A 14,961-nucleotide genomic window follows, 5' to 3' on the forward strand; every position below is an offset into this window, starting at 1 on the left:
GACACACAGGCCGTGGTATTTATATTTGTTTGTCTGTTTTCTTGCCCCAACAAGGGAGGGGATTGGTTGTAGCATCTACGTACTGTCTATTATTAGGCACTAGTAGGTCTCCGCACAAGTAGAAGAAGAAGAATATGTATGCATCCCTCCCTCCATCCATCCCTCCCTCCATATATACTGGTGCAGAAGAAGAGAAGAAGAAGAAGAAAAGAAACGTACCGACGGGATCGGTGGCGACCTTGCCCTCGTTCATGAAGGCCTTTGCGGAATTGTGGAGGTTGCGCTTCACCAAGTAATCGTAGATGTACACGTCCAGCCTGCAATCCCCCCAATCCCAATCCCCCCAAAATTGAATTGAACTCAATTTCAATTTCGATTTGATTCGATTCGATTCGATAGGAACTAGAGATAGAAGAAGCAGAGGAGAGGGGGAGGAGGAGATTGGATACATACATCTTGTCCGCCTCCCAGTTGCTCCTCTGTGCCATGGCTCGCCGCCGGGATCCCTCTTCGACCCTCCTCGCTGCGGTGCGGTGGCTTCCCTTCGCGGCGCCCCCTCTCTCTCTGCGAGCCGCGCGGGTCGGGTCGGTGTCGGGCTAGGGTTGGGCCGGGCCTGTCCTGCCCGAGAAGAGTAGCTACCAAGCACACACTAGCAGGTGGCAACCGAACATGGATGGGGGAGGAGGTCGGCGGTGGTGGCTGACTGGTGGGTCCCACCTGCCTGCCCGCTTGCCGGCCGGCTTTGGCTCTCCTCGTTTTACCCAACGATGCACCAAATTATCAAACATTTATATTTCCTTTAGTGGGTAAATTTATACGTAGGTAGTTACACGTACTATAATGGTGCTATAGTATCATCACATGGTGGTAAGAGGGTGCACGGGATTGATATGTTTTTCCAGCCGGATGGTGTTGATTGATTTGAAAAATCATAAACCAAATTCAAAATTGGATATCTCAATCAAATAAAAAAACTTCAAAATTAGAGAATATGGTGAACTAAAATAATTAAATGGGGGATCTCCTTTAGAAATATTGACCCGGCCAAAATCGGATAACCATCTTACCACCATGTGATGATACTATAGCAGGTGGCAACCGAACATGGATGGGGGAGGAGGTCGGCGGTGGTGGCTGACTGGTGGGTCCCACCTGCCTGCCCGCTTGCCGGCCGGCTTTGGCTCTCCTCGTTTTACCCAACGATGCACCAAATTATCAAACATTTATATTTCCTTTAGTGGGTAAATTTATACGTAGGTAGTTACACGTACTATAATGGTGCTATAGTATCATCACATGGTGGTAAGAGGGTGCACGGGATTGATATGTTTTTCCAGCCGGATGGTGTTGATTGATTTGAAAAATCATAAACCAAATTCAAAATTGGATATCTCAATCAAATAAAAAAACTTCAAAATTAGAGAATATGGTGAACTAAAATAATTAAATGGGGGATCTCCTTTAGAAATATTGACCCGGCCAAAATCGGATAACCAAGTTCTAAGCTGAAGACCTCAATTAATCATGATGATTTAAAAAATAAGGAAGCATAATATATAGTATAAAAGAATTGAATGCTTGCTTTGAGGAATTGTTGACTTGGTCAAAATCAGGCAATCAAATTTCAATTGAACATCTCAACTGATTGTGAGGCCTTTTTACCCCTAGGGCCTAGAGAGCTTAGTGATATAAGTGGATGACATGCCCCACCCATGCACACAAAAAAACAAACAAAATGAAATTCACTTTGTACCGACTTATATATAGATAATAATAATAATAATATATAATATTTGTTTATAATAATAGTACATAGTGTGTGTATAATTTTTACACCCGACCGAGGACACGATTCATTCATCATTCTCACCAATATTTTTACACTCACAACTCTATAACAGGCAGACAAACAATACATACACCACAGACTCCACCGCAACCGCAACTAGTAGAGCATACATTCCTCCCACCAATCACCAGAACCAGAACCTGAACCCAGCCCCAGCCGGCGATTTGTAGTACTTCTACTTGGCCGCCGCCGCCGCCGCCGCCTTGGCCTGCTGGTTGGCTGCAGCAGACATGGACCGCAGCCGCGCCGCAATCTCCGTGAAGGCCGGCCGCTGTGCCGGGTCAGGCGACCAGCACTGCTCCATCAGCCTCCTCCACTCCGGCCCGCAGTTGGCCGGCACCGGCGGACGCAGCGTGTTGTTCACGATGCCACCTGCCAAAATAGACCCATCCATCCATCAACCAACCACCACAGTGGACAAGAAGAAGAAAGATGGCTCCACCAAGAGAATCATCGGCATACGTACCTATTATTGCGCCATAGTGCATGTTGGCATAGGGTTCCTCCCCGGTCAGGATCTCCCACAGGACGATACCGAACGAGAACACATCCACCTGCATTCATCATATGCCAAAAAACCAAAAAAAAGAACACTCTCCCTGTCATATACTTTATTTATTCCTTCACTGCTAAGTTTAACTAACTTCTTGCTAACCAAACTCTCTCAACTCTGGTCCAGTCAACCAGGAACAGGCCACGCCTAGATAGATATCACCAGAACAATATCCACGAAAGAAAGACGCGTCACCGTCTTACCTTCTCAGACACCTTGCTGCTACTCCCGTTGAGCAACTCTGGAGCCATCCAGGGGAGCGTCCCCCTCACGCCGCCCGAAACCAGGGTGTTCCTCTTGATTTTCGACAGCCCAAAATCACCCACCTGGACACAACGGCAGCAGTAATTTACTCAACAGGTGGTCACCGCAACACTATTTTTAAGCGGATGGAACGGAAACATCCACTAGGCTTACTTTGCAGATAGGGCGTGCGTGGTCCCTCAGGTTCACCAGCAGGTTGTCGCACTTCAGGTCGAAATGCACAATGTTCTTCGAGTGAAGATACTCCATCCCGAACGCCGCGTCCATTGCTATGATCAGCCGCTTGCGGAGATCAGGACACCTTTCAAGTTATACAACAGATTATTACTTTTTTGCTTAGCTATTTATACGTTTTAGATCCAGAGAAGGGCAAATAAAAGGGAAACGCCAGGAAGAGCTTGCTTACTTGTCCTTCCGCTGCAAGACATGCCGAAGAGAACCATTAACCATGAACTCGGTCAGCGTCGCCAGGGTACCGCCCGGCCCGTCCTTCACCACACCATAGAACGCTACGACGTTTGGATGATGAAGCTTTGACAGAATCTCAGCTTCTCGCCAGAATTCTTGTGCCTAGAAACCACAATGTTTATTTAGAGCATCATTACAGCACCCAACATCTCCTTTCTGCTCAAATTTCAGCTGTGGTATATAAGACCACATTCATAACTACCTTTCATATTCAGAGCCTACCATCATATAGACATTAATAATACAAGTCACAGATTTCGAGAATGTTAGTGTTCAGTGATGCTGCAACTACCTTTCATATTCAGAACCTACTGTCACATACTCCCTTCGTTCCTAATTCCTAAATGTTTGTCTTTCTAGTGATTTTAACAAGTGACTACATACGGAGCAAAACGAGTGAACCTACACTCTAAAATATGTCTATATACATTCATATATGGTAGTCCATTTGAAGAAATCTAAAAAGACAAATATTTCGGAACGGAGGGAGTAGTATATGCCAATAAAATGGGAAATCAAACTAGCATGCTTAACACACAACTTTAACACAGGTTCAGGAGCTTACCAGCCTTTCTTGCTCAGATGATCGTCCTGTAAAACAGCTCTTCTTGATGCGCTTGATAGCCACATCAGTTCCTCTCCATTTCCCATGGTAAACAGTTCCGAAAGTACCAGAACCAAGTTCCCTAAGCTCCTCAAGATCTTCATTCTTGATTATCTGTTAAAATATTTGTTCCCAACAGAATAAAAGTGAGCATTGTTGGCATTGTCTCAAAAAATAAAGTGAACATTGTTGGCATGTCACTGGTCATGCTCGTAACAGAGGTTGTCATGTGCCCTTTGGTTGGCAGAAACATTGGATATTATGCACCCAGAAAATGCCAATATTGTCTTTCCAGAGCTAGTAATAACACTTAAACATGTTGACAACAATGAATAAAGATAGCAACATCATGCGACTTTAGATGATTCTGGTTTGAGAATTTATCCAAAACATGTTAAGTTTCTTCCAACACAAAACCACCATACCTGCAAGTGTTCAAAATCAGAATCTCGAAGAGAAGCATCCATGACTTGTGCGGCAGTTCTGTCCTCTTCGAACTTTGGTTCCTGAAGCCATGAAAACAATCATAAATATGACAACACAGTGTGATGACAAAAGTGACAGTGGACTTCTACTAAACATGCATACCTCGAAATCTGGAGCAGGCAGATTCGTATTGTCCACCACAGGTTGATATGGATTGTCAACTTGAAATGCTTCAACACTCCTCTCCATCTTTGGGAGATGGTCAATATGTGACGTGGCATAAGCTGGAGGCATGCTGCTAACGTCAGCAACTATGATGGAAGGCTCTGCCTTCTTCTCGGCATCAAAATTGTAGGTAGGATTCAAACCCTTCATGCTGATTGCGTCATTATCTGCTCCTGCGAATGCATACATCCCTTCGTCAATCTTTGCCAGGCCTTGTTGGTCATTACTCTTGCTTGGGAACTCATCCTTTGCAAGATTTCTGAAGAACGACCAGTTCTTAGGCTCATAGTTTGGCATGTTCAAGCTAAGAATAGGATCATTAAAAGGAGTTGATGACTGTGCTGCATCTTTCGCCTTTGCAAAGAAATCGGAAAGAATATCAGGGGGGAAGCGGTCATTGATATCAACAAAAAAATCTCTGTTCTCCGAGTTAGCAGCTGCAGATACACTATCTGCAACAGCTCCAGCAGTGCTGGTGGACGATGGCACAGCTGGATCATGCTTAACATCATTGGGGGGCGCGGGCTTGGGAGCCTCCCAACTAACACGGCGTGCCATGGCAGCATCACTTCCCAGCTGCTTCTTAGCACTTTGCATTCTATTGGTGGTAGTGGCTTTCAAATTACCTTTAGCTGGAGTCTTTTCAACTGAATTCATGATGTTAGGGACATCCACTGCCCTCTTTTCACTGGCCTGTTGCTGTTCAACCACAGGATTTTCAGACATCATTTTAGCATCTGATTCTTCCGAAGGTATGATTATACCAAATTGACTCGGCCGTGGTACAGCTTTGGCAAAGTTTCTCTCAAACTGTGCTAGGGAATCATCGCCAGACGGTTCATTCAGGTTCAGTGATGGGGCCCCTGAATTTGGATTTTCAGCTCCTTCAACAGAATCAGAAGCCTCTGCAATGGATTCTCTAGCCACACCAGACTGAGACTGAGGTATTAGAAACTGAGCACCTGAATCATCAGATTTTGACAACCGATTCAGGGATTCCATTTGCTCCCGGGGGATTCGCTCAGAGTGGAAGGTCCGCCCAGAACCAGGTTGTGGATCCATGAAGCCATGATCGGTCATGTCAGACTCAAATTCAGAACATCCAGATGCAAAAGCTCCACCAGAGGACTGGCGGTCATCTTCATTTAACTCTCTAGGCTCTAAGCTCTTTCCACTGTCACTTGGTTGAAGAAAAGATGTCCGGCCTTCTTGAGCCGAAGAAGCAGGGGGCACTTCCAAATGCATGCTATTTGAAACAGACAGATCATTATGCAGCACAGGAGCACTCAAATTCTCAAGGGTTTGGAAGTAGTCCACTTCACTTTTCTGATGCAGCGTGTTCTTGGAAGCCTGATTTGCATCATTTATAGAACCTTGCATCATGAAGCCATCCTGATAAGACCGCTGGTCAGGAGTTGCCAGAGATGCAGGCCCAGAATGTGGCGCATACTGAGAGGCCACTCCATAATCTGAGGGCGCAGATAGAGGCATAGAGATGCGCCTCTCAGTGTCATAGAAATTGTCTCTAGAGCTCTGAGCGTACAGCATTTCCTGCCCTTGGTAAGATTGCAAATTTGCAGTGTAATCACTGGATAAACTTGGCGGTGTTGGAGTTGGTACAGTAGCAGCAGGCACCAAAGATGGCCCACGCATACCATGAAAATCTGACATGCCTTGGTTTGGGTTTGACTGATCATTATCATTATTGAGATTAATGAACTGATCCATCATACTCACGGATGTGCTTGCTAAACCATGGCCACTTGAAGGCTTCCCTGATCCTACATCTATTCCATTGACAGCAACAACATAATGGAGCTCAGAATCACCATCCATGCTACCCAGGTTATCGTCAAAATCGAGTGAGGAAAACAGAAAAACACGGAGCTTCTGAGAACCTCCTTCACTTTCAATCATGGCAAACTCATCCATCATGTTTGTCAAATCCTCGTCGCCTGACACCGAGATCAAAGAATCGAGGTCTTCACCAGGGAGCTGGTACTTGATGATATGGGGCTGGTTGAAGATGGCAGACGTCTTTTGTCTGAGCTCCTGCCAGGAAATGTCCTTGCTGATTCGAATTATGCGCGTCTCACCACCAACATACCTAAGCTTCCCGTCACTGGGCCGGGGCAAGATTTTGCCCCCAAAGCTGCACAGGAACTTGATTCTCTTGGAGGCATCTGAAGCATCGGAGGAAGCATAGCCATGAGACAGCCCCCGACTACTGCCATCACCACCTGACAGAGCTCGCGGCACCGACCTGGTCGACGAGTGCCTGCTCCTATTCTGAACCTGAGCAACAGGTTTTCTCTCGGGCTCCTTGTGCCGCGGATCAACAATAGGTTGGAGCATGAATATATCAGGACCAGTTTCTGATGCAGTGTGGCTGGCACCAAGCATCCCTCTCAAGTCCATGTATCCGTTTGTCGCAGCGTTCTGGTCTCCGGACGTACCAGTGGCCAGGATCTTCTGGGACATGGCACGGTCCCTCATGAACTCGAGGGCAAACTCCTCCCCGGTCTGGATAGAGTAGTTGAGGACGGGCTTGACAGCGCCCGGCACAAGGTACTCTGGAACACGGGGAGGAGCGGTGGAAGCTGAAACCAATGGCGCGTGCATGGCTCTCTGGGGCGCAGAGCCAGCAGCTGCGTCCCTTCTGGGGTCCATGGCGCTCTGTCAATTGCTGTTGCGGTTCATATCATTGACGCTTCATTTCTGTTTGCGAGCAGTGCAGTGCGTCGTAGAGTCGGCGGGCAGGAGGGGAAACGTGAGTCTGACCTGGAGTAAACAGGCATAAGAATGTATGTCAGATGCAGCCAAAAAAACAAACAAGATGATTAATCATTGGCAACGAACAGCAGAAACTAGAGTTTCCTTATGAGTAAGAAAGGCACACACTCGTTCCATTTCCTAGTACGGCATGTTTGTTTGTTTATGTTCCATACAGAGATAGAAAGCATACACCAATCAAACTATACAAGTAGTAAAAATCAGAGTATGTGCGACTTTTCTTTTCTTATCATTTCCGTAGTAAAAAGGGCAGCACAGGTATCAAGTGGAAAAAAAATGAGTGGGTGGATTGATGTGTGTGGAAGCAAGCAGGTAATCAAAGCATCAGAGTCAGTCTGCCTAGTAGGAATGGATTGGAGTCAAAGTCAAGTAAAGTGCGGTTGCTGGAGTTTATGCATGCAGATTGGTGGAAGGGGATTAAACAGGAATGAATGAATGAATGAATGAATCCGTGGGTGGTTTTGTAAACAGGATTGCCCCCAAATTAAATTAGCAATCCTGTTACATAGATACATACATAGATACAGTAGATAGAGTAGAGATAGAGATAAGGTAGAAGAATAAGAAAGGAGGAGTAAACCCTAGCTGGCGGGCATATAAGTAATAAGTAAGGTGGATAAACATGGGCATGAATCAGAGATTAGCGGTACGGAAATACTTATAATCGAAGAAAGCTAGGGTTGGTTACCGTCCAAGGAGGCTCCAGGTCCGGATGGGGTGGATCTCCGCTCCGCGCCGCCAAGTCGCCGGTCCGCTCCAGCAGAGAGGAGCGGCGGCGGCGGCGAGGCGAGAACCGGTGGCGGGCGCGCTGGAGGCCGGGTGGTCGGAGGGGAGGGGCGGATTTGAAATTGGATGCAGACGAGACGCGCAGAGGAGGAAGGAAGGAAGGAAGGGGATGAAGACGACTCGCCTGAGGACTGGAGACGGAGGGAGGCAGGAGGCATCTTTTCTTTTCTTTTCTTTTCTCTTCTCTTCTCTTCTCATCATTATTTTCTCCATCTTTTCTTTTCTTTTCTATTATATATATATATATATATATATATATATATATATGCGAGCGATTTAAATTCTGTCTTGATTGCTAAATATTCAAGTGATCCATCCATCGACTAACTACTTTATTATAAACTAAACTACAGGAAGAAGACGTAGTTGATCGGTAAAGTGCATCATCAGAAATCCAAGGCGTGGTTAAACATTTTTCCTCCATCTCTAGTACTAGTACATCATCATTTGTTGTATCTCCTCTCAAAAATATAAATAATAAACTACTAGTAGTACATCGTCTGTACGCGTTGTACTACCTGCGAAAAAAAAATAGAGGTCAAGCACAAGTAGGTACTCAAAATGAGGAGGTGCCACTAATCATATACTACTAATCCATCCTCAAAAAGAAATCATAAACTAACCCATTTGCTGTTGGGGTATACTACACTGTACTATACTGCGAATAGGTAAGTAACATATTCCAGAACAAATAATTATTTATGTGTGTAATCAGCAAAAAACATTATCTCTTTTTCAAGGATCAAGAAACATTATCGTGCTTACTAATTAGTTGGAGAAGACTTAATAATACACCGATGGCCAACGCACGCCTTGCCGCGATTACATTTTGCGGGTTTAGTGCAAGTTTTATCCCATAGTAACGTGGTTACCATCCAAAGGCAAGATTTCCTGCCTTGTCGCCATTTTACACATATGGGGTCTTCTTTCCCTCTTGTCCTCTCGACGTTTCGTGTTTTTTTCTTCAGAAATAGCGCCACTTTATTGCTTGTTAATTTGGGCTTATTTGTCTTGGTGCACTCTGGGTGTATAGTTTGTCATTCGGTATGGGAGGAGCAGTTTGCCAATCTTCTATTTAGGGCCTTTTCTTTTCTCTTATTTTTTCCTTTTCTTTTCATTCCTTTATTTGTTTTTTGTATTTCTTTTTTCTCATAGTTCCTAATTCATGAATATTTTTTCAATTCCTAGAAAGAAAAAAAACTACATTCATTAACAACTGTTAATGTGCGAACATTTTTAAATTTGATGGACAATTTAAAAATTCATGAATATTTTTAAAAATATGAACATTTTTATATTCATGTCAGTTTTTTAAAAAACAAAATATTTATTAAATATTTGGACATTTTTAAAATTCGTGAACACTTTTAAATGGACTTTTGGAACACTTTTCCAAATACATGAACATTTTAAAATTCCCAATGTTTTCAAATTTTATGAAAATGTAAAATTCATGATCTTCTTGTCTTACCAAATTGTTTAACACAAATAATTGGTAGCCAGTTTTGTTGGAGCCGGAAGCTGCAAACATTTTTTAGCAAGCACGAGTTTCCTTTCTTGAGCACATGCACAGAAAAGCTACATGGGGCCGGCAATTCACTCGTAGACCCCCTAAAAAAGTTTTAATTGGCATTGTGGAAAGCTTCAATCTGCAAGAAAAGCTTCAACCGGCATAGAGAAAGCTTCAACCGATGAGATAAAAAGCTTCAACCTGACTCGCCAATGGCGGCGAGCGGCGACGTTGAGAGCTGCGTCGGCGAAACGACAGTGCAGCGATGATGGCGACTGCTAGGTGCTGCAACGACAGAGGGTGCCGGTGTGCTTCAAGACGGCGCCTTTTTTGCTGCGAGGGGCAACGGCTTCCTTCTATACCTAGGAGGGAGGCTAGTACGGATGCTGCGACGGCGACGGAGAGCACATCTAGCAGCGTGGGACTGCGAGGGGGAGAGGAGGTCCAAGTGAGGGGGGTAGTCGCCAGCGGCAAGAGCGGCTGGGGTGGGCGCACGGTGAAGAAGAAGAAGAAGAAGAAGAAGAAGAAGAAGAAGAAGTCAACACAGGAAGAGGGGGGACGAGGAACAGATCTGACGGCTCAAGCTCGCAGATCGGACAGCTGGGGTGCGACCGGCCGAACTGTTTCGGCCAGCGCGCCGGCGCCAATCACTTGTCTTTTTTTAACAGCTGGCTCCATTTTTTCACACATGGGGTGTTTTTCCCCTCTTGTATTGTGGATGTTTCGTCGCTTTTTTCTTTTTCTTTTGAGAAACATCGGCATATTATTGCTTGCTCATGTGGGCTTATTTGTCTTTCTGCACTCGGTGATGCAGGGTCAGTTTGGATAGATATCTGGACGTCATACATAGGCAAATGAGATGACTGGATCCAGCCTGAGAATATGAGAAAAAACATGTGCGTTTGGATGGTGTCTACAGCCTGCCACTATTTGTCAGAGTGTATTGATGTGCATTAGAGCGCTTAAAGCTTTTAAATGGGACGCCTGGACCAGACTAAGTACCCTGTTGGAATGACACCAAATAAGTCGATTACCCTAGGCAGGGTACTTAGTCTGGTCCGGGCACGCATCCACTCTGTGAGGACACCAAATAAACACGTACTCCCTTTGTCCGGAAATACTTGTCATCAAAATGAATAAAAGGGGATGTATCTAGATGTATATTTCCGGACGAAGGGAGTACCAGGCAGAGTACAGGGAACGTCCAGGCCAGGCGTATGACGATGCGGAAGCCAACCAAACCGACCCGCATTCTGTCAATCGGTATGAGAGAGCAGATTGGCGCCTTTCCTTTTCATTATTTTATTTGCCTTTTGTGTTTACTTTTTCTCACAGTTTCCAAATTCATGAATATTTTTCATAATTTCTGAACATTTTTTCTACCACTCACTAATATTTTCTCAATTCTTCGAAAATAATCATGAACAATTATTAATGTGTTGACAATTTCAAATAATTACGGAAAATTTTAATTCACGAATATTTCTAAAATATATATGACTTTAAAAATCCATAGAAATTATATGAATATTTGGTATTTCTTAAAAGTTCCGAACATTTTTAATGAGCTTTGGAACATTTTTAAAATTCATGAATATTTTAAAAGTTTATGCAAATAATCGAATTCATGATATTTTTTTCATTTAAAATTTATTTAACATAAAATTTTGATATCCCTTCTGTGTTGGAGTTGATCCCAGTTCACTGTGCTGCAGAGGAGGTAAGGGGCTTGGAGCCTTCTTTGTCTGAAAGGAACATGCTTGATTTGTACAACTTATTATTAATTCTCTTCTCTGTTAACGCACATGCCATTAACGCGCAAACTGACTTTCTGCAAATTAAAGTGAAAATTTGAGCGGTAACGCTAGATACTTGTAGCATGGGCTCCGATAGCAAGCTGCCAACTAGCATCTAAGGAACAAGTATTTTTGTATTGCACATTTTTTCCTTGATTTCCCATCTTTTGTATTTCTGCTCAAGCCCTGCTACAACATGGACCCACCACACGACATGTTCTCATCCCACGTACTAGATAGCTCCATCCGTTACGGTTTAAACCAAGGAAAAAAAATAGAGCGTTATATAAAATAACACCGCCCCTAAAATATGCTATTAGCAAGCTATTGTACGCTGATCAATTTAGCGAGACAATTCTCTACACGCTATAGCGTGCTATTAGCGGTATTATAGGGGGCTATTTTTCAGTGGTTTAAGCGATGTGCTGTGACGCCCCCGATTCAATCGTACACTAATCATGCACGCAAATGTGTACGATCAAGATCAGGGACTCACGGGAAGATATCACAACACAACTCTACAAATAAAATAAGTCATACAAGCATCATAATACAAGCCAGGGGCCTCGAGGGCTCGAATACAAGTGCTCGATCATAGACGAGTCAGCGGAAGCAACAATATCTGAGTACAGACATAAGTTAAACAAGTTTGCCTTAAGAAGGCTAGCACAAACTGGGATACAGATCGAAAGAGGCGCAGGCCTCCTGCCTGGGATCCTCCTAACTACTCCTGGTCGTCGTCGTCAGCCTGCACGTAGTAGTAGGCACCTCCAATGTAGTAGTCGTCGTCGACGCTGGCTCCTGGCTCCTGGACTCCAGCATCTGGTTGCGACAACCAGAAAGAAAGGAAAGGGGGAAAAAGGGGGGAGAAAGCAACCGTGAGTACTCATCCAAAGTACTCGCAAGCAAGGAGCTACACTACATATGCATGGGTATATGTGTAAAGAGGCCATATCAGTGGACTGAACTGCAGAATGCCAGAATAAGAGGGGGATAGCTAATCCTGTCGAAGACTACGCTTCTGGCAGCCTTCGTCTTGCAGCATGTAGAAGAGAGTAGATTGAAGTCCTCCAAGTAGCATCTCCAAGTAGCATCTCCAAATAGCATCTCATAGCATAATCCTACCCGGCGATCCCCTCCTCATATCCCTGAGGAAGAGCGACCACCGGTTATATCTGGCACTTGGAAGGGTGTGTTTTATTAAGTATCCGGTTCTAGTTGTCATAAGGTCAAGGTACAACTCCAAGTCGTCCTGTTACCGAAGATCACGGCTATTCGAATAGATTAACTTCCCTGCAGGGGTGCACCACATTACCCAACACGCTCGATCCCATTTGGCCGGACACACTTTCCTGGGTCATGCCCGGCCTCGGAAGATCAACACGTCACAGCCCCATCTAGGCACAACAGAGAGGCCAGCACGCCGGTCTAAACCTAAGCGCGCAGGGGTCTGGGCCCATCGCCCTGAGCACACCTGCACGTTGCGTGGGCGGCCGGAAGCAGACCTAGCCTAGTGGCGTTCCAGTCCAATCCGGCGCGCGCCGCTCCGTCGCTGACGTCTGAAGTGCTTCGGCTGATACCACGACGTCGGGATACCCATAACTACTCCCACGTAGATGGTTAGTGCGTATAGGCTCGTAGCCGACTCAGATCAAATACCAAGATCTCGTTAAGCGTGTTAAGTATCCGCGAACGCCGAACAGGGCCAGGCCCACCTGTCTCCTAGGTGGTCTCAACCTGCCCTGTCGCTCCGCCACAAAGCAACAGTCGAGGGCCGTCGGGAACCCAGGCCCACCTCTACCGGGATGGAGCCACCTGTCCTTTCAGCCCCCTCGTCAGAATCACTTGCGGGTACTCAATGAGCTGACCCGACTTTAGTCACCATCTGTATAGTATGTATGTATGTATAGTATATACCCGTGATCACCTCCCAAGTGATCACGGCCCGATAGTATAGCAAGGCAGACTGACAAGAATGTAGGGTCACTGATGGAACACTAGCATCCTATACTAAGCATTTAGGATTGCGGGTAAGGTATCAATGACTGTAGCAGCAATGACAGGCTATGCATCAGAATAGGATTAACGGAAAGCAGTAACATGCTACACTACTCTAATGCAAGCGGTATAGAGAAGAGTAGGCGATATCTGGTGATCAAAGGGGGGGCTTGCCTGGTTGCTCTGGCAAGAGAGAGGGGTCGTCAACTCCGTAGTCGAACTGGTTAGCAGCAGCGTCGGTCTCGTAGTCTACCGGAGAGAAGAGGGGGAAGACATAATGAATACAGAGCAAACAAAGCATCACAAAATATAACAAGGCAATACGCGGTGTTCGGTGTGCCCTAACGCGGTAGTAGGTGATACCGATGAAGGGGGGAAAACATCCGGAAAAGTATTCCCGGTGTTTCGTGTTTTCTGACAGATGAACCGGAGGGGGAAAGTTGCGGGTTTGATATGTTAGGGGTGTGTGGTGGACGAACGGGCTACGTATCCGGGTTCGTCTCATCGTTCTGAGCAACTTTCATGTAGAAAACATTTTCATCCGAGTTACGGATTATTTTCTATGAATTTTCTAAGGTTTAAACAATTTTCTAGAATTATCTTAATTATTTAAAACAACATTATCCCGAACAGTGCGGCGGTGACGTCAGCATAATGTCAAGATGAAGTCAGCAGGTCAACTAACCGATTGGCCAGGTCAAACCTGACATGTGGGGTCACCGGGACCCACATGTCAGCCTCTGTTAGTACTAAACGGAGTTAAAATTAATCTAACTACTCAATTAGATGGTGGGCCCTACTAGTCAGTGGTTACATAGTGTTTTAATTAGCTAATTAACTAATTAACATATTTTCTTTTTAAAATAAAATTCGTTTATTTAGGCGGGACCCACGTGTCATAGACAAAGGGCCTGCCCAATCAGCGTTGACCCTTGTTAAATGGTCAACTAGAGCCCTGGGGCCCGCAGGCAGTGGCACATAGGCGGGGCCCACGGTGCCAGGTCAGCGGCGCCACCGGAGTTGCTCCGGCGGGCCTGCGCGCGGCGGCTGAACCCCGGCGATCGCCGGAATCACGCTGTAGTGCCCTGTTTTGCGCGTTCTTGGTCACGTTCGAACGGGCAGGACGCGTCACGTCGATCTGTGGCATCGGTTGGTGCGGGGGCAACCGGAATCGTGGTCGGCGACGAGGTCCGCGGTGGCGAGTTTTCGGGCGACGACGCAAGCGGCGATGTAGCCCACAGTAGTTCAATCTAAAGCTTCGGGCATGCTCTACGCGCGTGCGAGGACAACGCACACGGGCCCTTGACCAAAAGGTCACCGGAGACCAAACGAGGCGGCGGTGGTTCGGGCTTCGTCGGGGTAGTGGCTACGGGCGGCTAGAGAGGGCAGGTGACAGCGCGTTCGACACAGAAGCTCACCGCGGGAGTGTGGGGTGTAGGCAGAGGGCTCGGGGAGGTCCGGTGGAGCAGCGGGATGAGGAGGACGGTAGCGAACGGCGCGGCGCCGGCGGCGTTCGCCAAGGTCGACGCAGAGGCAGGGGCGTCGCGGCGAGAGGGGCTCCGGGGAGGAGGGCGAGGGGCAGCGCCGAGATGGGCGTCTGCTTCCGAGCGCGGGCGGCACGGTCGCCGGGGTCTGTGCCCCTCGATCTGGATCGGGGGGGGCAGAGGGACCGAGAGAGACGTGGGGGCG

General features: G+C 46.3%; 2 protein-coding genes across 4 annotated transcripts in view; both read right to left on the reverse strand.

Moving 5' to 3' along the window:
* LOC119337510 (transcriptional corepressor LEUNIG_HOMOLOG-like) overlaps window positions 1-591 on the reverse strand; it is a 7,296-nt gene extending 6,705 nt beyond the window's left edge. For all 3 annotated transcript variants that reach the window (XM_037609675.1, XM_037609677.1, XM_037609676.1), the window contains exons 1-2: window positions 454-591; window positions 220-317 (exon numbers count right to left, since the gene is read on the reverse strand). In XM_037609675.1, coding sequence (XP_037465572.1) covers window positions 220-317; window positions 454-488 — 133 coding nt within the window. In that variant the 5' untranslated portion in view covers window positions 489-591. The remainder of the gene's footprint in view (window positions 1-219; window positions 318-453) is intronic.
* Window positions 592-1,766: 1,175 nt separating this feature from the next.
* On the reverse strand, window positions 1,767-8,102 carry LOC119336321 (probable serine/threonine-protein kinase mkcB). Its single transcript, XM_037608316.1, has 9 exons — window positions 7,871-8,102; window positions 4,327-7,170; window positions 4,164-4,244; window positions 3,700-3,852; window positions 3,073-3,236; window positions 2,820-2,967; window positions 2,606-2,728; window positions 2,316-2,403; window positions 1,767-2,221 (listed from the first exon to the last, which is right to left on the reverse strand). Exons 2-9 carry the CDS (start codon window positions 7,057-7,059, stop codon window positions 2,025-2,027), a joined length of 3,687 nt encoding a protein of 1,228 aa, XP_037464213.1. The 5' UTR covers window positions 7,060-7,170; window positions 7,871-8,102; the 3' UTR covers window positions 1,767-2,024.
* Between the last annotated feature and the right edge of the window lie 6,859 nt (window positions 8,103-14,961).

Source organism: Triticum dicoccoides, chromosome 7B (assembly GCF_002162155.2).
Source record: "Triticum dicoccoides isolate Atlit2015 ecotype Zavitan chromosome 7B, WEW_v2.0, whole genome shotgun sequence".
Lineage (NCBI taxonomy): Eukaryota > Viridiplantae > Streptophyta > Magnoliopsida > Poales > Poaceae > Triticum > Triticum dicoccoides.

Coding starts and splice junctions, on each gene's coding strand:
- LOC119336321 (XM_037608316.1), bottom strand. CDS start 7,059: ATGGACCCCAGAAGGGACGCAGCTGCTGGCTCTGCGCCCCAGAGAGCC. Junction 3,853..4,163: donor CTGATTTTGAACACTTGCAG/GTATGGTGGTTT, acceptor ATATTTTAACAG/ATAATCAAGAATGAAGATCT. Junction 2,729..2,819: donor ACGCACGCCCTATCTGCAAA/GTAAGCCTAGTG, acceptor CGTTGTGTCCAG/GTGGGTGATTTTGGGCTGTC.